General features: G+C 32.8%; 1 protein-coding gene across 1 annotated transcript; it reads right to left on the reverse strand.

The window, feature by feature from the left end:
• Positions 1–302: 302 nt before the first annotated feature.
• LOC106462900 (protein FAM214A-like) lies at positions 303–26629 on the reverse strand. Its single transcript, XM_022390300.1, has 12 exons — positions 26551–26629; positions 25724–25896; positions 22145–22338; positions 20495–20620; positions 17347–18850; positions 16617–16745; positions 12236–12306; positions 11338–11437; positions 9896–10054; positions 2935–2994; positions 1102–1277; positions 303–515 (listed from the first exon to the last, which is right to left on the reverse strand). The coding sequence occupies exons 1-12, from the start codon at positions 26564–26566 to the stop codon at positions 350–352; spliced, it is 2874 nt and encodes a 957-aa protein (XP_022246008.1). The 5' UTR covers positions 26567–26629; the 3' UTR covers positions 303–349.

The raw sequence follows: 26629 nt of genomic DNA on the forward strand, positions 1-26629 counted from the left end.
ACATGAAATGGATTATGAAAAGAATATAGAGTTGTGCAATTTGGACATGACAGCCTTTTGTAATGGAAACTATGCTACAGAGCTATTGTCAAGAAGCACATTTGTGAGATATAACATATCAAATGTTATACATTTGTAATATCTTTATGCTCATTGAAATGAAGAACACAATAAATATTTGCCTATCTATCACATGTATTTATAAAATCACATCTATGACATCATTGTTAAAACATTTGTACAGATGAGTCATACACAACAGATATATATATATATATAAATAAACAGAAATGTGTACTTAAATTCTTTCATAAAATCACATACATGATCAGTCTACAAAGTACTAATATTATTTCAGAGGAGAAAATTTTGGATTTAAAGGCTCTTGAATGAAAGACCTAAGTTCATAAGGTTCATCTCCGTGAATGGTGGCTGTGTCAACATCACTTTTCCTGAAGATTATTAAACGTACATCTGTGTGGAGGTAGATTCGACCCGATTTTGAGCTAGCAAACCTATGAGAAAGTTAAATGAAAATCAAATTACTGATGGAAAAAATGCCTGCGTAATTTTATGATATGATATATTCTGATTTGTCAATACAGGTATGACATAAATGAGTGTAATGAACAGTATCACTTTTATAATGCACAACAGACAAGCTGGCTCACTAGAATTGTAATATTTATGGAATAACATATAGCTTCTAAATATTGAGATGATACAGTGTTAATATCATCTATAGCTTATTCTAAATAGTTAATGTTCGAGGTAAAAGTACATTTCTATATCTAGTAGGCCATTATCAATATCAAATCATTACTTATCTTGTTAATGATATGAGATATGTCCAGTTTCATCACAGTAGGGTTTTAGTGTACACCAAACAAGGTATAATTGAAGATGCTTTTTATATAATTTTTTTTTTACTGGAAACCTGTAGTTAGTCGAGAAAAGTAAGATGTAACTTGCGTAAGTTGAATTATTATCATTCCTATTGTGAGGTAATATTGCACACCCTAAGACTTATCAGTTATTGTTAAGTTAAACAACTATTACATTATGCTAATTTTGAACTCGCACTGTAGACTGAAATCATACCTGAGGTGTATGAGGTACCTCAACCATTTTTGAGATTCTGGATCATTCTGAGAAGCTCCTACTGGCATATAGAGTGTTCGTTGGCGCATAAAAGTTTGGCAATTTGGTGGCATGTCTGACAGACTATACTTCACTACAAACATCTTAACCACAGTTCGATGTGGATTAAATAAAGTCTAGAATGATATATTTTAAAATGAATTAATAAACGATAAGTTTTCTTCTGCAAAACATTAACAATAAGAAGGATGTAAAACAATAAATTTTGCATTAAATATAATCTTGTTTATATTATGATGAATCACTGCTCTGGGTTTTATTTTTTCATTCAACTCTAGTCTCCAACTTGTTTGATTAAATAATGAACCTAGCCTATATTAAGGAAAGTCCATACAGGTGTTGTTCTTATTGCTAGTGTTAATACTTACACAATTTCTTTTTATTGGTATAATTTTAAATGTTTACAATTTGCAAATGGAAGATATATTTCAATGACTAATGTATGTTTTAATATTGATTATGTTCACAGGTTGAACAGAGATCTCAGATTGCAATCCAGACTCACATTGCTTTAAATTTCCATAGTTTATTTTAAAATGGTCACGTAAAACTACACAAAAAGCTATCTTCACATAGCCATCCTTATTTTGAAATTTACAGACTACATGGAAGTTATTCAAAAATACCCACCACTAACTTTTGGGCTACTCTAACCTGACCAAACTAAAGGGAAGGCAGATAATCAAAATAGCCTGTCAAGTACACTCAGCCTACTCTTGTCTGACTAAATAGTATGATTTGAACATCACTCTCATAGCAAATCCATGGCCTTAAACTATAGAATATGTTTCTGTTGCCATGAGGCATGAACCCTCAGATCTGAGCAGATAAACATTGGGCCACACTAAGCCCCAACCTCCCTAAACTATAGAATATGTTTCTGTTGCCATGAGGCATGAACCCTCAGATCTGATCAGATAAACATTGGGCCACACTAGGCCCCAACCTCCCTAAACTATAGAATATGTTTATGTTGCCATGAGGCAATGAACTCTCAGATCTGAGCACGTAGACATTGGGCCACACTAGGCCCCAACCTCCCTAAACTATAGAATATGTTTCTGTTGCCATGAGGCAATGAACTCTCAGATCTGAGCACGTAGACATTGGGCCACACTAGGCCCCAACCTCCATAGCTAATTGCAAAATGTAGTATGAATATCAAATGTTGGACTCTTACACAGACCCTTCACAATACCAAAATTCCCTTCATCAAAATGATCAACCATACCATATTTGTATCCTTCAAAGTACACTATTATAGACCTTACACATTGTTATTAATTGCCAAAAATATTGCATGATCTAATGGGCTTTTTTACATCCTACAGTATCTATGGAACACAAAAATTTATTTTGATTGTTAAAAATGTATTTTCCTCACTTTTTCAACACAATTTGTTGTTTTCAAACATAATAGTTGAAGATCTTGTTCATAACATAAACTGATTAGATCACTGAATTACCTTCAGTAAATAACTAAATATAGCAAATGATTCACTGCATCGCAGTCCCCTTATGGGTGGGGAAATTGCCTCACTAATGACTTATTTTCCCCTACCAGTACTTATTATTTGTAAAAATGCAGACCTTTAGAGCACAAAGTGCCAGAAGAACCTCTGTTTCCACTGGTGAAACAATTCTTAAAAACTGTACTGGTGAAAATTAAATAAAAATAAAAAACTTAAAAGGATATATTAAACAACAAAAATGATTAAATTATTACATCAATCACATTACTATTAAGTGTCAACCAGAGAAAACAAAACCTACCACTTGAACAGTCCCTTGTTTTGGAACATGGTAGCCTTTTCTTTCTAGACTGATATGACCCTGAAAATACAAGAAAACAGAAAATCTGCTCATTCTTATCTAAAATAAAAACATTTTTTTTTTATATTTCAATTATATTTGATCTATTCCAAATTTGGGAATGTAAAGTTAACTAGCATTGAGAATAAATTTATTTTATGCCATTAATACTACTGTACACCATCTACATCTGATAAACAATATGATTCAAAAGAAAATCATAAAACATCTAGTAATTTAATTTAAAATATTTTAGAACAAAAATACAAAAAGTTATGTCCCACATTAAAAATAAATAGTTGAGGTGAGGCCTCAACTCTTGAAATAAACATTTACATATCAAGACAGGTAAAATAAATGTATCTGAACTTGTGTGGTGTATGAATAGTGTTATGATATTTATTCTGAATTTATTCTTTGTTTTGAATATGTGCAGATTTCACATAACACATGGTCACGAAAACTGTTAAGTTGATCTTATTTCAAGTTACTTTTGTTTCTTTGTTAATCTCAAAGTAGGTAATACCCATCACTGCCTATTGTTTAATGTGACTTCATGTCAGGATGTTGACAGCAGTGTCCATCAGTGGTTGCAGAGATGGTATCTAGAGGTTACAGCCCCACTTATGTGTAGTGAGACTGACCAGTCATGTGGGTAGCATGCATGGTACAGGATAAATGAAATATTTCTTTGAAACTAAAGATCCCTGGATTTAACAGTTTGGTCTGGAGCATCATTAAAGACAGTTTAGTAGAAATGGGTCATTGGTAGTCAGTCCATTGACACAGTGAAAGCAATGGTCTGATGTAAGTAAACTGCAAGTGCAAATGCTGTGTTTACCATATAATAAAGATTGTTCATTTTGTATTTCACTTTGTGTCCAATCTCATTATTTCATTTTACATCAACTTAGTTAGTAAAACATTTAGTAATTATCTGTAATCAATATCTCGAGCAAATTTGTTATTTACTGGACCTATCCAATAATTTGAATGAATATTCAGCTCATCTGAATATATATATATATATGCCACAACTGGCAAGCTATTAGTAAATGCAATAGTATAATATGGTTACATAGTCCTATAACAAACAAATAGGGTTAAGTTTATAGTGTATATAAACTAGACCATACTCAAAGCATCACTTAAGTAGAGAAGAGGAAATACTGAGTATTATTACAAGTTAATGATTTTTAAATATTATTATTTTATGCTTCATATCCTTAATATATTCAACACGTTTATATGATTAAACGAGTTACTACAACCACATCATTTGAAATTCAAGCTTGAATAAATGAGGTATGAAAAACAGATAAGAGGATACTTGGATGGTGTTTACATAATTAACAATGACACTGTTAACCCTTAAATTACAGAATTTTTTGTATTCCAGTTACTACCAGTGGGGTTCTCATATTGCTACATATTGAGTAATATTATAGTACTGCTTATTAAAATACCAAGTGTACAGGACTAACAAAAAACAATTGAGTAAAATTACTCTAAAAGAAGTAATGACAATATTGATGATATTTTGCAATAATAATAGTGTTTCAAAAGGCATTGTAGTACATATTAATCTTACGCCATGTTATATGACTAGAAGATTGAATAAATAAGGCAATTATTCATCACAAAAACTGTGCTATATTTAAAACGGAAAGCATTGCATACTTCTTTATTTCAGCTGAAAGGATATTTTGATTCACAAGTTTCACTATTGCAGTTCTTCAATCCCATGGTGTTGAATTTCATATGGTTTTTATTTTTATACTAAATTTTTTGCTTATCAGTTTTCAAAATGTTCAAACTCAGTGAACTTTTAGTAATGGGTAACAGACATTTTATAACTACACAAACACTAGTATGTATGTTAACATTAGATACCTGTACATGTTCTAATTTCATTGTGTGTATTTTAATTTTTGTGCAAAGCTACACATAAGGGTAGTCATTTTGAGTTGATTCACTAGAGGGAGAACATCTAGTCGACAACATCACCACAAACTATTTGGCTACTCTGTGGCAAAAGGATGCACACCGTGAACTCTTTGGTTCATAGTCCAACCACACTAATCACATTAGATCACATCCATCTCGCAGGCTACTCTAATCTATACTTTCTTTGATTTTTTTTGTATTTCAATAAACATCGATAAAATCATAAGAACAATTTAAATTTCCAAAAATATAAAAAGCCTCAAAAATCATTAGGTAAATTATAGTAATGTAACAGAAGATTACGTCAAGTACATATAAAAATTATTAACTGCACTTTATATGCCACTGCAGATGCGAAGCATGGTGGCCCTGATGGATGGAGCCATGGTGTCACAGGCAGTGGCATACCTAAGGAATGGCAGGTACCCTGGGTGCCACGTGAAGTGGAGGCACCACTGAGCAGTTTCTATTAAAGTCAGACAAGCGATCCTCAAATAGTGAAAAAAGAATTTTATTCAGATGCGTGATCTGTCTTTGATTATCATGGGTGAAAAACACTAGGATGACCAGATTGTTAAACCACTTATAGAAATTATTAGGTAAATATAATACAGTGCTGGGAGCAACATGACCACATACCTCATAGTACCACTGCTCAGTGCCAACTGGCAGTAAGACCATTCTCCTGTGCAAACTAGGGAGGTAGTCCAGAATTTTGTGCAAAATCTATGAAATTTAATGCTCTTATTAAAAGTGCCATTTCCTTATTTCAGAGCATTGTTTAAGAAGACCATGAAATGTTTCTTCACAAAGAAGAATGAAAGTGGAGCTGAAGGATGGATGAGACGAAAGTTGGAAGCAGAGGAAGCCAAGAAGTCGAGCAAGTTGTTCATGCACTTCTTTAAAAAGCCCGGAACAAGTAGTTCGACATGTTCCATGAAGTTGCCTGCACCAGCTACAAGTTTGTTAGAATCCGAAGGTGGATCAAGTACAAATGCGTCACAAGCCAAGGAGAAAGTCAAGTCAGATAAATCCAAGTATAACGAGATTAACAGTGAGGCTGTCAGAGAGAACGTGGACATGACAGGAGGGGAAGACGATGGTGGTGGTGGTGGTGATGTTGAGTTTATTGACAAGATTGAACCTGATGACATCGAACCTAGTGAACTGGATGGTGTCGAAGAGCCTCAAACCGTCATACCAGAAGTGACTGAACAGCATGACATTGGACTTCTGAAGTTTGACAAGAATAATGGAAAAGCAATTCTGCCTGACACATTGAGAACAGAAATAATAAAGTTGGGTTCGAAGAATTTCCAGAACAGTGAGGGGTCTTTCCTACCAACAAATAACTGCTCAATGAAAAAAAACTTGGTTCAAGAGGAAATTGAGAAATGGTCATGGTGAGGAAGTGACTCGCTCATGGCTGGTCTATTCCCCTTCTAAAAAGTCTGCATTTTATATCTGTTGTCTTCTCTATTCCCAGTCAATCTTCATTGGAGCAGGAAAGTGGATTCAACCAGTGGAAAGCACATGAAAGGATTAGTGTTCATGTAAAATCCTAAGAATCATCAGAAGTGCTTCACACAGTGGAAAGGAATGGAAAGAAATTTAGCTGCAAACAGAGTTATTGATGTGAAACTTCAGTCACAGATTGAGAAGGAAAGCAAAAGTGGCATGATATCTTGACGAGAATCCTTTACTGCATAAAATTCCTTGCGACTCAAAACCTGACTTTGCGAGGACACAGGGAATCACTTGAGCTAGACGATGACTCCAATGTGGGAAATTTCCTTGGCTTATTGAAACTACTGGCCATCTTTGACCCTGTCATTAAAGAACACCTCACTCATGTGGCAAATCATCCTGGATCCACGTCTTATCTTTCACTGGGTGTCCAGAACAAATTCATCCACATGATGGCATCCACTGTTCACCAGAGTTTATTGAGAATCATTCATAAAGCCAAGCACTATGATCTCATGTTCGACTCTACTTCTGATCAGGCACACTGTAAGCAGATGTCAGAAGTAGTGAGGCACGTGGAAGCTGATTTTGAGAGGAAAACAGTCCGTGTTAGAGAGTCCTTCCTTGGTTGTATCCAGATAAAACAGAAGGATGCTGAGAGCTTGGTTGAAGACATCTTGAAACAGCTAGAGAAGGACGAAATGAAGCTACAAGATTGTTGGTCACAGTGCTATGACAACGCTGCTGTGATGGCTGGACACAGAAGTGATGTTCATCAAAGAATAAGTGAGAAAAACAACCAGGCAGTGTTTGCAAATTGTGACAATCACTCACTTAACTTGGTGGATGTACATGCAGTCAAAAAGGATACAATGATGGTCACGTTTTTTTTGGAACCATCGAAGCTCTCTAAGTGTTCTTCTCTTGTTCAACAAAGCACTGGGAAAAACTCCAAAACGCCGTGCTGTGGTTGTTAAGTCGCAATCCGAAACCAGGTGGAGTGCAAGGACAGAAAGAGAAGTGTTGGTCAGTGAATCACTCGAAGAAGAACTTGGTCTCTGTCAAGAATGGAATATTGAAGTTGAAAGACGTCAGAGACAAAATAAATGAATGGCTGATGAGAACTCGAGAGACGCTGGGTTAACAGCCAAGGAGGAAATGGAAAGAGTCATGAAGGGAACACTCAACTGTCTTCACAGAGAAATGGACAAAAAATTTGCTTGTTTGCACAACACTGATGCCAAGTTTGGGTTCCTTCTCATGTTGAGGGGCTGCGTTACAGCGCAGACAGTAACAACCTAAAAAAGAAGTGTAAAAATTTGGGCAAATTTTACAGCTCTGATGTTGATGGATAGCAGCTATATGAAGAAATTTTGGATTGCAAAATGTTGACGTCAAGTCGGGCCAACATGAAAATATCAAGACCTGAAGAGCTTCTGGAATTTATTGTTCAGTATGGAGATGAGAGCATCTTCCCCAATCTTCGCATTGCTATTCAGATAATGCTAACCATCACAGTTCCTATCGCCAGCTTTGAGAGATCATTTAGCAAGTTAAAACTAATACTTTCATATTTGAGAGCCTCCATGGGTCAGGGCAGACTCCGTGATCTTGCTCTGCTGAGTGTAGAAAGAGAAGAAACTGAAAAAACTGACTTTGAGCACATCTTAGACCAATTTGCATCAGTGAAAGCAAGGTAGGTGCAGTTGTAATTTTCATGCAGTGCCATAATTTGTTAATTAAAAGAGTAACAAGCTTGATTTGTATTTTTGAGCTGATATTATGGTACAGTTATCTGAAAGATGGGTGTCAGATGTTTGGACAGAGGCACAATTTCAGTGCTTGCCATAAGCGCTATTTTCCATAGATTCGCCCCTGGTCACAGGTGACATTTATTTAACTTCTAAATTTTTTATTATTAACCATTCAACAGTGCAATTCTGCAACATATGGACTTAATGGCAGTAGGTTTATATTGCATCCAATTACAAAGAAGGATATTCATAGTGAGAATCTTAAACAATGAAGACCTAAAGTACACAGCATTTTGAAGGAGAAAAAGGCTTCAGTGGATTCCATGGAAATGGAAAAATTTGTACAGTAGAGCATTCAAATCCTCACACCAAATTAAACTGGAGTAATATCTTTATATATAAAATAAGGGCTGTGGTAACATTATAAAACTCCCTTGACCTAAAAACTCATTGTGATGAAGCTGGGCCTATCTCTTAGTATTTCTAACAAGATAAGGAAAAATAAGATAAACAGCCAAAAAACAAAAGTTCAAGGCTCTCAGTTGCACCTCAAAATCAATGGCTGTTTTCATAATAAAAATTATCTTGGAAACTGTAATCATAACAGTTCCATTTGACCACATATCTGTCAGGTCTCTCATTCCAATTCCAATATTTTGGTGCCTTTGGTTCACTTAAACATGGTTTTTGAAATTAAAAATCCCCATACAGTGGAAAATTTGTCATGATAGGTGCTCTATGACTGACCTTACAATCCTTTGCATAAGTTTATTACAATGGAATTTGTGATGTCAAGTAATAGTACATAATCATGGTCATTAGACTGAGAGTTGCAGATAAGGGATGAAATCCCCCCCAAACCAGTATAAATCAGTGACAAGTGATGAATGGAGGGATAGGTTTGGCTTCATATATTTTTTTAGTATTTTAGAAGGTTGCATATTAAGTAATTCTGAAGAGTTTATTAGTTGCATCAATGCTACATATTATATTAATATAGGTTCACTGTGGTGAAAGAGAGACAACAAAAATACCATACATATGATGCAAGAGGTAGTTTCATGAGCAGCACAGGACCTGAAACATTGTTCTTATAAAATATAATTGATCTTCAATTATAGGTGCAGTCTTAGAGTAAAATTTGACTTGTCACACACAAAAAAAGATAAGAAAAAATTCTTATGCTTATGGACACTTAATGATTACAGTTATAAAGTAGTTTATTTAATTTGTAAAAATCAAACTAGTTATTTCTTCCCCAAATCATAAACTCATTAAAGTACATTTTTAATTATTTACTTATACATGTATTTTATGGTGTTCTATTAACAGGTTATTAAAAGGGAATTTTCTGATGGTGTTATTACCCATTATTCTAAGTTAATAAGATCAACAATTTATAAAGAATAAAAAACCTGTTCTGCTGGAGAGAAAATGATTACGTTAATTTTATAAGATTTTGCATATTACTAACATACATTTGCTTTTTTAAGGTTTTGATTACATTTCAAAGCTCATAAAGATTAAGTGTTAACCCAATGTGGTAAGAATGCACTTTGTAGTGTAACAAAAAAAGTTAAGCCTACAATTGGTCAGATATTTCATATTTACAAAGAATCACCTTTTCTGTTGTTGTTTTGTTTCCTTGAGATAAAACAAATAATTTGGTTCAATTAAACATGGAAATATCCTGTGTATGCTGACATGTGTAGATATAAATACTTTGAAAAAAAAATCAAAAGTTTTAAACTTACAAGGTATGGAGAAACAGCTTTGTCTACTCCTAGTGTATAGAAGAAAACAATGACAGGAAAGGTTCTGTGACGAGGACAAAATGATCCACTGGCACCAATTTCTGCAGTAAAACCATCTACTGTACTAACTGGCTCTAAACAACCATTTAACACAGACTCCTAGAGAAAAACCAACATTAAGTTATAAAAATGATATCTTGGTTAGAATTTTAAAAAATTTGTTTTAATTCATTGTTAGTTAATTTACAGCAAAACAGAAATAATTCCCTTTGACTTCAAACTGCATTCTCAGCAACTTGTATAATATTTGTCCTGATAAGAAACAACTGTACAAACTGTTCAGAATTATAGTTTGCAAGTTAAAAAAATTATCCCTGACAAACCTCATGCATGTAACCTATAGTGATAAATAATTCTCTCAACTAAAAAATACATATTCCTTTGAGGTATGATTTGTGAACTTCTACTGCAATGGCTGTCATATTTCATTAACTACTACTAAATAAATTCATAAAATTTTCAGACAATAAAGTTGTTTATATTTGGAGATCAAAAGAATACATATCAAGTCACAAAATACTGTATATATTTACTTGTAATGTACAAGTTAATTTTTATTTTTGCAGATGTTAACTAGAGGGTGCTCACATATAGATTGAAAAGTTTAATAATGTAGGCCTAGAAAGTTCTAAAATTCTTTATGTCAGATTTTCTAATAAAAACTAGGAGTAGATTATAAATACAAGGAGCAGTGAAGCAATGAGATAGTTTTTTTTTCTAGTCAGCAGAGTGAATTAGTCAGAGAATGATTTTGTTTCAGCTAGTGTTTTGTTTTAAGGTACTGGATTGATCAGCCATGAAGTTGTACAAGTAAATATATTTCTATTTTAGTACAGTACAGTTAGTGTGGCTGTAAATGGGACCTGCAAGTTACCATCGTGCTTAAGCTTGTAGAAACGTTAAAGGAGGAAATAAACTAATTTATCTTTGTGCAGACTGGACATTGAATTATTTTCACCAGATAATTTACAATAACCTGCCAACAAAAAAAACAACTGTATGACAATACAAAAGCTTAAAACAACTATGACTTTTTTGTTAAACTAATACACTTTAGCCAACTTATACAATGAGGTGCTTGATTGTCAGATGTCACAGAGTACATTAGTGTCAATATCTTCCAATGTCAAAGTTGTAAAAATGCAGGCTTCATTTTATTCTGAGAATGTGGCCACAAGAATTAAAAAAAATTTAAATGACAACCACAATTAAGAAGGTATTTTTCAATCATAATATCCTTGAAAATACAATAACCAATTACTAAACATTATTTCAGTTCATTTATGCAAATGACATATAGTAGTCACCCCTCCTTTACAAACATTTATATATAATTTAAGTATACGGACTGCTGGTTAATTATGCAATACAAAACCTAATACCTCAAAATTACAAAGTAAGCTACTTGTAGTGGACGGTGGAGCACTTGTACTTAGAACACTTCTTTGATCATCCTCTTCAGAGTTATTTCCAAAGAAAGCCCTATGAATGTGATCAAATTGTGTCAAAAAAACATTGTTCTGACCATTATCAAATTTAATCTAACTGCAAAACTAAAGCACACATTTTAAGATTCACATACTGCAAAGTAATAACTTAAATAAAATTTTTGATCTTATAGTTAAATATACCTGACCACAATGACCCAAATAAAAAAAAATACATCCAAAATAAATTTACACAAGGTATTATTTCATTAGATCAGATATCAACTTATTGTACCTAAACATTTGGTGTTGTGTACCAATTCTTACCCTAAAAAGTAACATACTTACCTTTCTTTATACAGTCACTTGCTTTCAGTCCAATGGTCATACAACAGGGAATAAAGTGTTTAAAATTATGATTATACTAAAGGACCAAAGTATATGAAAAATGTATAACAATTCATTTTGTTCAACCTTTGTTACATTAATGAAATCACTACTAACTAAGAGAAATATGGATCCCATAAACAAACAATGAATATTTTAGTCAACATGTTTTGAGAAGTACAATTTTTCCTCCTTCAGGAGATTCAAAAGTAATTTATGTAACCGTCAGTGCAATAAGATGCCTCAAGATCTACTTCTTCAAATATATCCAAAATTATTTGTATTATATTTGTAAATAAATTCCAAACACACACACACCTTATAGTAATCATATTCTAGCACAAAACAAAGATTCGTCAACTCTTTTTCACTATTATTAAAGAAAATCTTTCATTCAGTCAATCTGATTAGTAAAGGAGGTAGGTTATTTCCATATTTATACTGATAAAGATGATAATTTTCAAACCTCTTAATGGCTGATACTGATGTCAGAGAGCTGTCAAAATCAAAGCTAGTTCCCAATTTCCGAAAGGGAACCTAAAGTAATAAATAAAATGCATGAAAAGTACATAAATTCATTCTGTGCAATTAATACAACAATATGTTCTCTTACTGTCTAAAACTGATAGACTCATGCTGTGCAATTAATACATGTTCCCTTACTACTTAAAATTGATTTTAAGTTTAAACAACAATGCTGTATTAGGTAAACATTTTGCTAATGAGAGTTTAAAAATTTCTAATATAATTGTAACCATAGGTCCACATACTGAGCAAGCCACATCCAGAACTAACAAAGTCTTTTAAGATTACTCTCAATCCTTCTTTATTTCACAAATCAACAAAAACAACAGAAAAAAGAATGCACAGTCCAAAAAGATGGTAAAAAACTATCCATCTCTATTTTACTTCTCTTACAATAAAAAAACATGGAAAGAAAGATGAGGCAGTCTGAAGAAATTATAAAAAGGATTCTAATTTTTTTTATACTTATCAACTGCATCATACTGGCTTTAACTAAATGTGCACAGGGTCAAGACCACCTCTGTATTAAAGGAGTAATATTGACTATACTTCCAAATTTGGAGAGAGTATCTTCACAAAATGTAGCAAGCTTTTAATCAAAAGTACAAGTCACCTATATATACACAGTAAGTCAAGTGAGTAACAAATCAGGTCAGTCTGATTCAGACTTACAAGTGAAAGTGATGTTCATGTGATGAATGAAATACTTTTGTACACCATACCATTTACAAATTGCAATCGCATAAAAGCTTAGCTGCACATCTAGTGTTTTTTTCAGTATCATTAGTATTTTGTCTCTTCCCTTACACAAATTGTTGCAAAATCAACAATCAAGGGTAACATAAAATGTTGACAATTCCATTATCAAGTGCATAATACAATGGTGAATGACACTGCACACTCTAATCCCACCTATGCACATAGGGTTAACAGAAGACTACTCTGACTAGCCTTTATTAAAACTAACATTCCTAAATCTCCCTCTTGTTAACATAGAAGTTCAGTTGGTTCAATAAACCTTTCTCATGCACTGTACTCTACACTACACCATTTGATAACCCTTTCTCATGCACTGTACTCTACACTACACCATCTGATAACCCTTTCTCATGCACTGTACTCTACACTACACCATCTGATAACCCTTTCTCATGCACTGTACTCTACACCATTTGATAACCCTTTCTCATGCAATGTACTCAACATTACACCATTTGATAACCCTTTCTCATGCAATGTACTCAACATTACACCATTTGATAACCCTTTCTCATGCACTGTACTCAACATTACACCATTTGATAACCCTTTCTCATGCACCGTACTCAACATTACACCATTTGATAACCCTTTCTCATGCACCGTACTCAACATTACACCATTTGATAACCCTTTCTCATGCACCGTACTCAACATTACACCATTTGATAACCCTTTCTCATGCACTGTACTCAACATTACACCATTTGATAACCCTTTCTCATGCACTGTACTCAACATTACACCATTTGATGGTGACACCATAACTTAATCAATTACATCCCTTCACATTATATTACCTACAATTCTCTCCGATTTACTCTGGTGTCAAATGGCTCCCCTTATCCTTAGATGAATTCATTAAAAAGAGAAACAGAAATGTGGACAGGAGTGATGGAAAGTGGTATTCCATGTTGATGTTGTTTTTTATTTAAATATGCTCTAACTTATCTTTCATTATAAATAGGGCAGTGTTGAACGATACACACACTTGTATATATATATATATTATTATTAATGGAGAACATGTTTGTTGTGATAACAGAACAATTCTTTCCAATATATTTCCACAAAAGGCTCATATTCACTATCTTTGAGTTTTGGGGGGAAAACAGCTGAGATGTATTATACCATTAAGGTACAATTCATTGAAAGGGTAAAAGTATGTGAAGAGCACTAGTTGTCACTTAGTACAACTAAGAGTTCAAAAGACTGAAAATGTTCATACAGTTTTTATGGGTTGAAGCACCCAACAATCAGATGTTTCAGGAGAAGCTACCAAAAACAAGTAAACTTCATGTTAGTATCTTCAGGAGGAGGGTGTAGGGAAGTGAATGGCAAAATAAGTGTGCAAGTTTATCCATAACTGTTTTATGGCCAACAGGTAATCATAAAAGATTTTGAAGTCAAATCAGTAGGAACCAGTATATGGCAAAATATTTATTTGGCAAGAATAATGATAAAACCATTTACCAAGTCATCCTTTGTCCAAGATGCTACAATGAGCTAAACAATCTGAAAATCTATTTTCTTTTAATCTGTCTGAAGAGTGGAATAAGAAAGTACCTTTTATGACACCTGAGAACAAGAAGTTAGAAAAAAACATTTGCTCAAAGGATTTCCCTGAAAAGAAGACAAAAAAAACATCAATTTAATTGATAAACTCAAATAACACAGCCCGAGTGATGTCCACAGGTAAAAAGCAAATATCTATTACTGAAGATGTGATCACATGATGATGAAAAAAAAAAAAAAGGCTAAAATATGAATGACTGTTTAAGCCAGTGGTTTCAACACTGTTGTTTGCGAGACAGTTTCAGGAGTACATCAGCACATGTAGAAATACTCTCTAACAAGGACAAAGCAAAATTCTCAGTGAAAGTTTTATTTTCTGCAATAGGTATGACTGCATAACACTATTTCTAACAAACTTCAATGATGGTAAGGTACCCCATCCATTATGTGGGAATCCTCCAAAAAGAGGCAAACAACACAACCTGATGCAGTATCAGAGAATGCAAATATTTAATATACAGTACAATAATTCAACTAGTTCATCATACAATTTGAGAACTATAAACATAATTTCCAAGTTCTTGCCAAAAATGTTCTTTTAACAATTTAGTCAACAGACTAAGAATAATTGTCAAACACCTCCAAGATAAGCTGTACCACCCTCACCTGATTAGCAACTGTGGGCTGACCTACTCACCATTGCTTGAAGAACTTTGGGTTTTGAAATGCTTTGTACGTAAATGTATGACGTACCAAACAATGTTGTCAGAATAACTGGAAAGAGAATCCTGAAAACCATTCTCTGAGCTTCAGTTCTGTAAAAATTGTGGTTAGAGATCAAATCTTGCATCTTTCACAGATGAATTCAAGCTACACAGCCATACGGATAACTACATAGCCGATTCAGAATGAAAATAACGGCTGAGCACGTCACACTGGAACGATAAAAAAAATCCAAACACTTTAAAATCAAGATCTGGATATAATCACTAAGATGCCTGGGTTGTAACCCCTAAAATCCTGATGGCTAAAAGAGATAGTCAGTAAAACAATCTAAGATTCCAAGGGTTTAATTGATGGCTCATTTTTCACCAAGAAGACACATGATTTGCAAAAGATAAGGTCACATGGCTTGAGATTTCAAAATATAAAAATACCATTTTCATAAAAAAATCTCTGTCAATCTTCTGTAATTAGTCAAAATTCAAGACTTAAAAATGTGATCCAGACACTGATGAAATACTTCAGATATTCATAAAGTCTTTTACGGTAAACTACACTCTGCCAAGATCACATCTAAGACAGCAAATGTGGTTTGACTTCTGGGTACGTGCTACTTCCACAATGTAAAAACTTCCATAAAAGCACAACCGATGTGCAAACATAAATGGCCCCATTCATCAGTTAATGCATGTTGTCAAAATACCCGTTTCTTTCAATAACAAAAAAAGGAGTTAAATATGAGCTGTGTTTAGCTATTCCACTGCAATGTACACATACATGTTCCCTTCTAAAACAATTCTATGAACACATGTACGAGACACTTATATAATCTTCGTTTGAGTCTTAAAAAGTGTGATATTAGCAGGGAGTGAGTTTGTAATTTTGTAACCAACAAAAAGAAAAAGTATTCCCTTTCAAATTTCCCAAAGTTTACTCATTTCAGATAAGAAATGAAGTATTAAAACATGCATATTTGTTGTTTTTTTATTATGCATGTAAAAATAAATGTGGCACTGGGAGAGTTGTTTATAAACCTAGTAGTGAAAGAGTTAAGAGGACCCTCACACATATTAAAAATGGAGAACATTTGGTACTAACATCACTGCAAACCATAAGCTCAATCGCACAGCAATAATTAAACTGCAGTTTATGCATGCCTCTAACATATTTGTTAAAACAAACATCACAGTTTACAAGTATAAGATTCTGTTGACCAAACACCATAATATCAAGTGTAAAATAGAGAAGGTGGTTAACATGTTTTCAAAATAAACAACCCAAAAAATACAAACAAAACATTTAATAAAAACAATTGCTATACTCACAGGACTTGATGTCAAAGGCAATCTTCTAGATTTGTAGAACACTAAACTAGTGGCATTGTCAAGAGATTTTCTAAAATTAGCTTTTGCTTCTGCAGATGGTACTTTGCTACTAGCAGACTTCTTCACTGCCTGCAATAAGAGAGCACTTATCTCAAAGGATGCAAATAAAAAAACTGAATAACAGAACAGAATAAAACAACACATGCAGACAGGAAATTGGTTATGATAGTAGCATAATAAGAAATAATTGCAAATTCAAACAAAATCCAACAAAAATATACAGAAAAGTTTAACACATTACCCAAAACTAGAATAAAATAAGGAGTTAAATGTAAAAGAAAATAGTACACAACAAAAGCACGAGACAGAAACCCAAAGAAAAAATAAAACAGTAAAGCTGTGCCCAGTGCAGAGAACTGTAGAATATCAATCCAGTAAGTAATAAATGAATGAAACATTCATGAAGTTAAGCACACACACACACTGAAAAACAGGATCATACACTAAAAGGGGAATATGCAGTAAAGTACAAAAGCAACATAAAAGAAGAAAGAAAGATGCAGAGTAAACTCAATTAGTATCCAATAGGTAGAAAATACTGGGTAAAACGCATGCAGCATCTAACAGCAAAGATGTACAGAATGAAATACATATAGTACCCAACAGAAGTATTCTATAATGCTGAAAAAATAAAACTTCTAATACACGCAAGATTTTAGTACGATCATACCTTCTTACTGGGTGGTACAGAAGAATTGTTCTGAATTACTGGTAAACACCGCTTCAGAAGGCAGCTACTTTTAGTCAAACATGCTTTAATACAAAGCTGGCTCAATCCTTCACTCCATGTTTTACTATGAGAAAGTTTCTGATTTTTTGTGTCTTTTCGATTATCAATACTTCTGTGTTGTTCCGTTTTCAAAGAAGTGGTGTTCCCATTCTCTATCAGACTGGTGTCTTCGTCTACTGTTGCAGAAGTGTTGAGATTCTGTGAAGAATTGTGCAAGTTTTCACTAGTGGAGTTTTCTATATTAACTGTATCAATGCTTTCACAATCATGTTGAAGATAAAAGACTGATTGAGAGCTTCTTTCTGTGTTCTTAATTTCTACATCTACAACTTCTTTTGATTCAGAGGCATGTGATGTATCACAAGCCAACTTTGACTCTTGGTTCTGTAAGCTAATATCACTAGTTTTCAAAACAGTTTGTTCTCCATTTACATTGGTTGATTCATATTTCTTAAATAATTTCATCTGGAGATTTGAGAAAGCTGAGGCAATCCTGTGAAGCTCCAGATTAGAATCTTCAGGTTTTTTCTTTTTCGGAGTTGGAACATCAGATTTAATAAATGATTTACAACTCTGGCTTGTTATATGAAGTAGGTTTTTTAAGGTTTTATAGAGAAACTTCTTATCTGGTATATTAATGTGTACATTTCCTTTAAATTGTAAACAGTTATTTTGATTTAGAGAGTGTATTTCAGTGGTATATTTATTGCATATAAACTTCTGGCATAATGTTTCAATAAAAAACTGCATTTCTTGGTTTGACAAAGTAGATTGGTTTACCTCATAATAACATGAGCTCACTTCACGGGCTTTTGTTTCATTCAAACAAGAATTTATTTTCTGTTCTTTTGAATCATACTTCATTGTGTTCAAAGACATTTCTTGACATTTCAAAGATTTTAACTCTGAAGATGCTTCACGTTCTTTTCTCAAGAAACGTTCCACAATTGGACATCTTTGATGTCTTCTTTGCTCATCATTGTGTCCTTTCACACATTCTTTTCTATTATGTGCTACACTTGGCATAGGTCGTTCTGGAGCTTCAATGCTGGAAGTGCCACTGTAGGAGGATGACTGACAATGTAACCACTGTAGTGGATCAAGAAGACAGTCACCTATCATGGATTCTGCAGAACTTCCTGTTCGTGATGGTAGTTTGTCGGCTTTACCTCGAGATACGAGATTACTAGCAGTGAAAAGTTCATAATCTTGTACACAAGTTCCAATTCCATCCCCTACTGTTTTGGGCACTTCAGCAACTTTTCTCTCTTCTGTGTCTTGTCTTTGATTAATTTTGCAGGCAATGGTAAGATGCACATTATGAGGTAAAGTTTGTACAGTGACTTTTACAGCACTATTTTTTCCAACATTAACCACGGGAAAAACGTGCATTTTAGGTGGTTTGGAAAATTTTTTCGAGGAGGCTTCTCCTGGAACACAAATTCTGAAAATAAATAAATTTCATGAGAAAATTATTTTTTTAAAAAAAAAAGATATTAGTTTTAATAATTCTCTAATGGCGACCTATCCAAAGTAGAAAAAATTTGTACGAAAAAGTTCCTATACATTTTTTAATAGTATCTTTGCAACTAGATTATTGCTAAGAGCTATAACTACCCAATCAGCATTATTCTCTCTCTCACACACTCACATACACACTGACCACAAAATGACAGAGCTGGATTCCCTCAACATGCAAATGAAACTGGATCACATGGTGCTCTGCCTGATCAAGCTGATGTATAAAAGCTGATTATACTCTAGTCAGCTTTATTAACTCTGTAACAAGGACAAACAGAAGGTTTTATATAACTTTGCTAGGAACATAATACCGAGTGCTTGTCCAGTGGGATTGTCCTTCCAGGCAGTGCTGAAACCAACAAAGACTACCAGCTAGATATTAAAGATCTATCTGGAATAGAAATTGCTGGAAAATCAATCACTTGCAAGAAAATCTCTGGCAAAAAACAGATCACCACCAAGAGAGAGACTACAAGTGTATGCAAAAGCCATCCAAACCAAACTGACATATTCAACAACAGACTAAATACGAGCATTTCCACATACATAATATACTGGAAATATTGGCTTTGATAGAAGAGCACCTCTTTGTATGCCCTCCATTTCTGCAAGTATGCAAAAATGTCACTTTTAGCATACCATGAGCATCTGATCTGGACTCTAGATCAATGGAAGAAATTCATGTGGTCCAAAAATAATTATACTGTTTAAAACAAATGGAAGGGTTCAGTTATGGCAGAAGCTCAGAAATACTGGGCCCGGAACGTATCATACCTGATATTTAAGTTGCTAGGGGGGGAAAATAATAATCTGGGTTTTATTTATTTGGGATGGTTTGAAACTTATGATCACAACTGTTTGTTGAGTGACATGCAGAGCATAATTAGGGATTATGGCTGATGAGGTACACCCTCTCATGTTACACTTCTATCCAGATATGATGGTATGTATCAAGGTAACAAGTTCTTTATATATATCATTCAGGAATGGCTTCAAGAACATGAAATGGATTTCAATACCTGCCCTAACCACCACATTAACTAAATCAAGTGTCTTAAGAATGTGTTATCATGATGCCACAGCCACCAGCCTCTCTAAAACAGTAGAAAACCACACCAATCAAGGAATAATTTGACATTCCATGGACATCCATTATGATATAGGGGGGTTATGTCATATCATGATGTTGCTGTTAGTCAAGCCTGAGACAGTAAAGCATATTATTAGAACTTGTTAGTAATTTTCTGACCAATGAGTGTGCATAATTTCTAATGTAATATAACAATCTCTATAATCATCAGTACTTGCTACAAACAATAACAACATATATTAGTGAAGCGTGTCTTAACACTTGGAAAACCACTAATAATTTCTAGCCATTATAAAACTTTAATCATATCTGGTTGTTATGTGTACCGTAAAGTGGGTGTATGTACATAAGCAGGATTATTACATTTCTGACCAAATATATTAATATGTTTTACTTCATAATAAATGAGAATCAGTCTTTGATAACACTGTTATTATTATGATTCTATTGGTTTGGTAAACAAGCTTCTTTACTCACCTATATTGTACATTTTGTGGAGATTTGTCCCCTGAAAGACTACACCAGACACGTAATTGTGAAAAATAAAGAAATGAGTGCACTGCCAAGATCAATCCTTGAGGTGTTATGTTCGCATATGAAACTCTGCAACAAGAATGAAAAACACACATAACTAAACTTGTATTTTTAAACATTAAAAGTTATTGAAACATTTTAAGATAAGTTAATATGAAAAAAAATACATAAGACATACAGTATGTTGCACTACAGTAAAAATAACCTTCAGCTAAATCAAAAGTAATTAATCCAATTTTACTAGAATAAACATTATCAGACAAGTTTGAATATTATACGACTTCATGACTTACAACGTTGTTTTTCATTAATTCAGTAAACTATATTATTAAATCTTAATTCTTAATGTTGTTGTATGTAGCTCATTTCCTTGTACAGATGCTCACACTTTTTTGTTTTTTTTTTTATTTGTTATTATTCTTACTCCACGAGTTCCTACTGCTAAACTACCGTGTTCTTTTCAGTTATGGTCAAGTAAACATCAGGTAGTGTTTATAGCCTGTGATGCTCTAAAACCCTTCAAAAAAGATGTTGAAACATTAGGTTTAATTAAATTATTTTATTTTCTGGGCATTGCATTAGTAATCATTTCAAGATAAGTCCCAAAATGTTTCTTAAAATACAAAAATAATTTCTCAAATCATTCCTTGATCTTAATGAATTAAGTTACAATACATACTAGATGAGGAAGTTTGTTTCAAATATAAAAAGAGACTCCACTCCCAACCTCTACCCTCATACAAATGTAAAAATATAGGGGTGATATATTTCCACTAAAAGGCTATTTTAACAACTGTCTTTTATGTCAAAATATTAGGGGTGACTTTTTTCCCCACAACAGGCTGCAAACAGTGAAATACGATAGGAGTTGATATCCCTTTATTTGATCTTCCATAACAGATACCTTGTTCGACAAAATTGTCTTTGGAGCATGTCTGATAGATAGAAAACTCCCAATGCTTTTATAGTCTGACTTCCCTACAGTTATATTTATTTTGTCCACATGTCATCTGTTTCACAAAATTGTCTTTGGAGCATGTCTGATAGATAGAATACTCCCAATGCTTTTATAGTCTGACTTCCCTACAGTTATATTTATTTTATCCACATGTCATCTGTTTCACAAAACTATAATGTAATCAATCATGAAATTAGGAGAAATAAACATATATATTTTTTGAGGTTTAGTATGCATTTATTTAGGTACAATTTTGCTTAGTTTTGGAGAATTAGGTACCACAGATTTATAGAGTAATAGTTTTCATGAGGTACTGTAGAATGAGTAAAGTTATTTTAGCCAGTAAGCAACAAGTTAGTGCCCTGTCTTAATCTGAGTATTTTGTAGATATAGCAGACAAGAATATATACTGTTAAAATACAAGCAAATATTCTATTGTATGATAGGAAAGAGGAACAACTCTTTCAGTTATATGTATGAATAATTAAGAATTAGCTTTACTCTTGATTATAGCTACAATAATAGAACACTTGCAGACATCTTTGATTTTTATCCTTCTGTTAATACAGATATTCCACTTTTCAAAAGAACAAGTGACGTATCCAAGTCAAACAAACATTTAGCTTCAATCTTACTTTGGTAGGATGTGGATGTTCCATTTCTCTAGTAGAACTGATGATGTATGAATGTTACATGATGTTTCAGTATCTAAACCTTCAAAGTTCTCTGGTTTACAACAGTTATGATGCAAAATAACCTCTAAGGACATGGGAATGCTATACTTCCAAAGCAGCAACATGTGCTTTGACAAAACAGCCTGTTGCTGGCACTGAAAAACAAAATTATAGAAATAAAAAGGCACTAAATACACAATCGTGTACATTTCTAACAGGAAAAGTTGTTTTCCAAAAGGAAAATTTTTCATTTATTCATGTCATTCAAATCTTCAGTGACATACATGTGTGCATGCATGATTTACCAGAATGATCTTAAAATGTGGTTTTATTTATTATCTCTTTGGTTTCTAAGGGCAAATTATTATCAAAAGAAATAAATATAAATCTATTTCTGATGGATTTTTTTTGTTGGTCAGTGTTTGTGTCAAACTTAATACTTTATACCGAAACTTAAAACACTCAGTAACTTTTAGATTATCATAAAAACCTAATATAAAAACAAAACAATACATTACTTTGTTATGATATATATATGTTATTCTTCACGTTTGAAACCATAATCAACATTAACTTAGTTATTTTGCCCTGTACAGTAACATTTTCTTGCTGAGTACAGGATGCATAAAACTAAAGACATTTTTCATTCTTTATACACCTCTGAAAGTTTACTGCCATTCTGAAAACTCTTCTAATACACACACCACTCTTTAAAAATATTTGTTTGTTTGTGTTATAACTGTACGAAAATATAAGTTGGTTGAAATGTTTTAATTTGACTCGATTACATTTACTGAACACATATTTGTTCTTATATGAACAATGAAATAGGAAGTGCATATTTAGAGGTTTTAACAATATAATGCAACAACATTCATTCAACAAAGTATTTTGTTCCTCACTTTCTAATATCAGCTTTAGTTTTGGTGTCAATAGTGAGACAGTTAACAAAACAAACATTTTTGGCTTGGGTAAGTTGAAGGTTTTTTGATTTGATGTATGAGGTTCCTCAGGGGAAAAGTTACATGATGTATTGAGTAAATAAAAAATTGAAGTCAAGAGAGTAAGGGTATCCTTTAATTCCCAAGGTCTCAGGAAGCAACAGAATTGGTTTAAAATTCTTCATGAACTTGCTATTAAATAAATCAAATGTATGCCACTTTGTTTAGAAAGTGCATAAAATTACCTTAATATCCTATCCGAAAGACACTTATTAAAATAGTAAGAGCCATGAAATGAGTGCTGTATGAAAAATTATGTGAAACACACATTCTCAAAAAACATTTTCCAATATTGTATTGGCTGTGCCTTGGAGAGTGATGAAATTTAACTAAAAATATATTAGCATAAAATGAACAACTGAATCTTCACCAGCAGGCTAAAATAAAAAAAAATTCTGATATGGATTCACATAACAGTTTAAAACAGTGGAAAGTTGCCAGTAACAGTCAGGTTAAAATATTTCAACTTAACTTCTATCATAGCAAGCCACGCAATAAAAACCATATAGATTTTGTCAAAACACAAGTAAGTAATTCTAGATGTTCAGTGGAAGAAATCCTGCCCCACGTGGTGCTTATGGATGGACTGAAGGATGGATACTTACATTATCAGAAAGTATCCTAAACATTTAAAATATGTACATTTCACATTAAATATTCAGATAGATGATGAGCAGAGATATTGTTATATTTTGGATATTGTGATGTTGATATGGTAAAAACAAATTTTGTTTTGGAATTCTAGACTCCAATTTTGAAGCTGCTTAAGGGAATATAATATTAAATGCTTGACAGGAATAAAAATTGCAAGGTTTTATTTTATTATAATAAATATTTATTTCATATACTTCTGAGTGGGATGATTGCAGCTACCGTGTTATTACACATAGCCTGCATGGCACTGGATTGAAGCTTATATGTACAGCACAAGCACAAATTTTAAAAAACAATTTCGCATATAAATAGATCAAATATATTTATAACAGAAAATAAAGATTACCATTTTACAGTACCTTTCCACCTTTAAAAGATAACCAGAAGCATTTACTACAAGGTTTGTTAATCAGCTTCTTACCGTAGGTCAAGTAGCCATGGAATTTTTTTGAAGAACACAGTACCTCAAGAAATGGGGGTAGGAGGAATCCACAAACGAGTTAAGAGATATTAACTGGAGAAATTTTTATGATAATTTTAGGTTATTAAATGTTACCATACTTTTCAGTGTCATATTCAATTTTTTTTTTTTCCTGTGGTACATAAATGAGAAATTTAAAAAAAAAATCACTACTATACATTTTAAGCATGTTCCAAAGGCACAGTTTTAACAATGAGTTAGAATCAGATTAAGATTAAAGCATGTGAGGCATTATTTTTGAAAATTCTTTTTACAATAAAAGATGTAGTAGTTTAGACTTCTTTGTTTAAGAGAGAATGTTCTTTTTTTTTTTAAGACTGCAACAAGAAAATAAAGCATAGTTTCACTACAAAAAAAAAGTCCAAAGAAGTTGAAATTTGTGTATTTAAATGTAAATATGAGAATGAATTGTGAAGAAAATCTTTGGTGATGATTTGTGGGTAGCATAGACCTAACCAAAAATTTTAGAAATTGAGTAAACATATGGCTGTAACATAGCAATAGCCCCTTATCTGTAGATAAGTTTCACTTGTGTATGGATGTGTGGAATTAAATAAATATATTACTGTTAGGTATTCAATGCTAGAGATAATGTAAATATTCTGAAATTTACTTAATGCTTTTGGCATAAGGTATGGGCTTGAGACAGCAACTTCTATGGAAAAATTAGATTTTAACTAGCTCATTAATTTCAACAATGAGAAATTATTTAAAAAATGCAGTTTAAAGATGTAAAAACAAAGCAGAAAATTGATTGAAGTTCAGGCTGTTCACGATATACCAGGTCCAACAACAAATTAAAACTAATAACAACTAGGAATTCAAAGTTACACATTCATTAAAATCAAAGTTATGTGAAGATATCATGCTGTGATTGACAAGACAAAAATTTTAAAGTCTTGTATCATAGAAAGATAAAATTGTGTGTGTTTAAGGTATTGGTTAGGTATAGTATAAATTAAGTATAAATTTTGGCAAGGTAGTGGTCATCTACAGCTAAAATAGCTATATTTTTCTAATAAAGTGGTTGGCCTTTGGAATGAGTTTCCTATAGATGTGGTAGATGCATTTAATTTAAGGGAACTAAGGAAAGTTTGATAAATATTTGAATGAAAAGGGCTGGCTTTGAATTTTTTTTATGTTTATTTTAATTTAGTACTTAGGATGACTTAGATAGACCAAAAGGTCCTTTGTTTTTCTTTAATGTTATGTTAATAGAGACATTTAACCCAAATTTAATTCAAAGTAACAAACATAGATAAAACAAAAACTGTTAAATTACATAAGGAACAACAATATCAAGAAAAAAATAATTGTTTTGTAGTTCATCACAAAGCAAAACCAGAATACAAAATATAACTCAGTAAACAAAATATACAAGAGACTGAGGAAATTAAAACTTACAATTTCAGAAGTAATATCACACTTGTTTTGACCATGAGGTGGTAAACAATAGGGATCTTCTCTGTATCCCCTTTCTGCAAGTCCAGACAGTCGACCTTCAACAATGAGTGTACCCAAACTAGCGTAAAGATCATAAGGATCAACCTCTATTTCTTCCATACCAGCCTGCACATCTACCGAAAAAAAAAAATTATATTGCAGCTGTCCTTCAGTTATTTAACATCAAAACCATTTATATCAAACGGAGAAGAAATGCATTAAACAGGAAAGATGACAAGTAATTTCTATTATTAAAACTGTTACTCAGCCTTTCACCCTTTTAGTTATATCAAAAGCTGTCTATAACACAAAAATGTTCTCTTTTTTTTTTGGCGCTACCCGGTCTCACAAGAGGCGACAAAATTATCAAAAAATAAATATCATCCTTTTGGTTAGACTTTCGCTTTCAGACAATGGAAAATATTAAACAACATTTTTCGATTAGAAATGTTTGTTGTGTTTTGAATCGAAAGTAGCCTAGAAATTAGAATCACACGAAAACAAATAAAACTAAGTACAAGTACAATAACGCCAGTTTTTAAATTTTTCAAAGAACTTAAGTTTTCATTACAATACCTTATTTTCTTTAGCTCATGCCAAGTAATTTAGCCTAAAACTATAAAACTTAAAGCAACATTGATAAGACATCATGTAGCTGTACTTAAAATCAATCTAATGTAGAATGCATGACGTTAAAGTTAAATATAAGTGCGATACGTGAGAAGAAATAACCGCAAGTACTAGGATAGTAACTTAGTTCAACTAAAGTTTGGGAAATGAAAGCATACCTTCGTAAGGTTTCATAATACTCCCTTCGATTTTAATAACTTACACCTATTTTACCATCAAAATATTCAACAATTTCTT

This window comes from Limulus polyphemus, unplaced genomic scaffold (assembly GCF_000517525.1).
Source record: "Limulus polyphemus unplaced genomic scaffold, Limulus_polyphemus-2.1.2 Scaffold1278, whole genome shotgun sequence".
Lineage (NCBI taxonomy): Eukaryota > Metazoa > Arthropoda > Merostomata > Xiphosura > Limulidae > Limulus > Limulus polyphemus.

Excerpts from the sequence above, each read along its gene's own strand:
- LOC106462900 (XM_022390300.1), bottom strand. Across the intron at positions 12,307-16,616 it reads TGCCTTTGACATCAAGTCCT|GTTCCCTTTCGGAAATTGGG; the intron begins GTGAGTATAGCA and ends TTATTACTTTAG. Across the intron at positions 10,055-11,337 it reads GCTTACTTTGTAATTTTGAG|GAGTCTGTGTTAAATGGTTG; the intron begins GTATTAGGTTTT and ends GTTTTTCTCTAG.